The sequence below is a fragment of the Chaetura pelagica genome, unplaced genomic scaffold, assembly GCF_000747805.2.
Source record: "Chaetura pelagica isolate M959 unplaced genomic scaffold, ChaPel_1.0 scaffold275, whole genome shotgun sequence".
Classification (NCBI taxonomy): domain Eukaryota; kingdom Metazoa; phylum Chordata; class Aves; order Apodiformes; family Apodidae; genus Chaetura; species Chaetura pelagica.
In genome coordinates this window covers 1,786,132-1,788,176 of record NW_009953486.1, presented here as the reverse complement: position 1 = coordinate 1,788,176, position 2,045 = coordinate 1,786,132, and the positions used below count along the sequence as shown (strand labels likewise).

The 2,045-nt window shown below is 46.4% G+C and overlaps 1 protein-coding gene across 1 annotated transcript in view; it reads left to right on the top strand.

The window, feature by feature from the left end:
* The window catches only part of COL9A3 (collagen, type IX, alpha 3), a 36,996-nt gene that overhangs the window by 14,629 nt on the left and 20,322 nt on the right, over positions 1-2,045 (top strand). Inside the window, exons 11-12 of the mRNA XM_009998727.1 lie at positions 1,496-1,549; positions 2,010-2,045. The exon at positions 2,010-2,045 is cut by the window's right edge and continues 16 nt beyond it. Coding sequence (XP_009997029.1) covers positions 1,496-1,549; positions 2,010-2,045 — 90 coding nt within the window. The remainder of the gene's footprint in view (positions 1-1,495; positions 1,550-2,009) is intronic.

The following is a 2,045-nucleotide window of genomic DNA, read 5'->3' as shown; positions in this document are numbered from 1 at the left end:
TGAAAGGTAAGAAAAACACCACCTGCAGATCCCAGGATCTGTCTCCCAAGATAAATGCCACTATGAACCCCAGGGACTGAAGAGGTTTACACACAGCACACGTCTCCTGTAGGTTCCACACCTCTCCAGACCAGCCAAGCATTTGCCTGAGTTTATGCTGTTCAAACAGAACCCCCCCCAAGAAGGCAAATATGAGACAAGAGGAGGATGAAGGGCCTGATCCTGCCCTCCTTGCATGCTGTTCCCACACTTGTAGCAGTCCCTGCTCTGCCACTGAGCTCAGTCCTGCAAACTGGGAGTCCTCTCCCTTCCCCCTCAGCAAGAGGCTTTGTGTCCTTCAAGCACCTGCCTGCACTTTGTGCTTTGCTTTCTGGCCCCAGCCCTTGCAGGACTGCAGCCTTTCTGAGGTGGGAGAGTTAACTCCAGCCAGTTATTCCTACAAATGGAATTTTGAATGTTTGAAGCTTAAAGAAAGGAGATTCAGGTTGGACATTTTACACCCAGTGTAGCACCAGGCAGGTTTCTGATTATGTTGTTTGATTCTGGTACATAAATTTTAGGTTGCAACCCTCAGGAAACCTCACTCAGCAGTTAAACATCTTCTCTGTCCCCTCCATGATTCCCATGAGTTCTGGGCAGTAGGTTGCACTCCAGCAGTGAGCTAAAGTGATGAGTTACTCGAGTGGTTTTAGCAGGATTTAGCAGAAGTTGGCAATGGCTGGAATATCTCCTGGGATGTGCTCCCATTTCCTCAGGAACTGACCTTTTGCTGGTCTGTTTGGTCTCTGAGCTGAGCCATAAATATAATAAGTTATAACTATCATGATAAATGCACAATGCTTAGGGTATAACTGTTCAGAATTCATAGTGTGTGATATCGAAGAACCTGTGAAAGTCTCCAATTATGATGCAAATGATGCCCAGGACCTTTTGCGTGGGGAGAAATCACATCTGCCAGGGCTGAAATTAGTCTGGGTCTCTCCCACAATCATAGGAAGGGAGCCAAGAAGCAAATTGAATCTGAGCTTATATAGAAGATTTCAGAGGGACGTGGGTTTCATTGCCAGCTGGGTGATGCAGATATTCAAGATGACTTTAACAAAAAGGGAGGTCAGAGGTGCAGGATGGGGTGTTCAGAAGTGTCTCAGCCTCACTTTCAGAAGTGATGGGAACTGAATTCTGGTCCCTGACCTGTAAATGAGAGTTGCATCTGGAGACCTGAAGCCTTGTCTCACCACAAAGCACTCCAGAAAACCAAATCTGGGCATCTCCTGAAGCCAGATGAGTCTGACACAGAGATACCTAACCCAGGGATGGTGCTTGGCTAATTAATCCCAGGAGGAACCTCCAGTCACACAGTCACAGCACATGGGGAGATTATTTTCCCAGCAAGTCATTTGTGATGTGTGGGTTTGGTCTTGCAGCTGTTTCAGAAAACTTCAAATTTGTAACAAGACTGTACAGGAATGTAAATCATTGGAGCTCTTCTTTCTAGGGACACACTGGTCACAAAGGAGAACCTGGTGAAATAGGAAAAGAAGGAGAGAAGGTAAATGTCAATTTACAGGGGGCAGGGGAGGATTTTTTCTCTTTAAAAGCACCAGAACAGGTGATTTCTTCAAGAAGACAGGGGGAAATGAGGCAGTTGGCTGAAAAAGAAGTTACAGTGACTGAAGTGCATTGGCTGAAGTGTCTGGGTGACAGCTGCTAATACCTCAAGAAAACTCATCTTCCCAGAAATCATGATGTTGAGATCAGTTCAGTAACAGCTGGTGTTTCCCATCCAGAGATGGCAGCTCAGGAAAAAGGCCTGCATTGATCACTGGGGTAAATTCCTGACTGATCAGCTGTTCTTGTAGAAGAAACTGCTTATAAAGTTGAACCAAATTCTGCAGCAGAAATCTGGGTGGGAAGGAGCTGAAGGAGAAATCAGATGGGAAGGTCTCTGGCTTTCTGTTGGCAGGCTCATGCTGTCTCACCCTTTGTCTAATTATTTTTTCTTCTCCCAGGGCAACCCTGGCCCTCCTGGTCCTCCAGGCATTCCT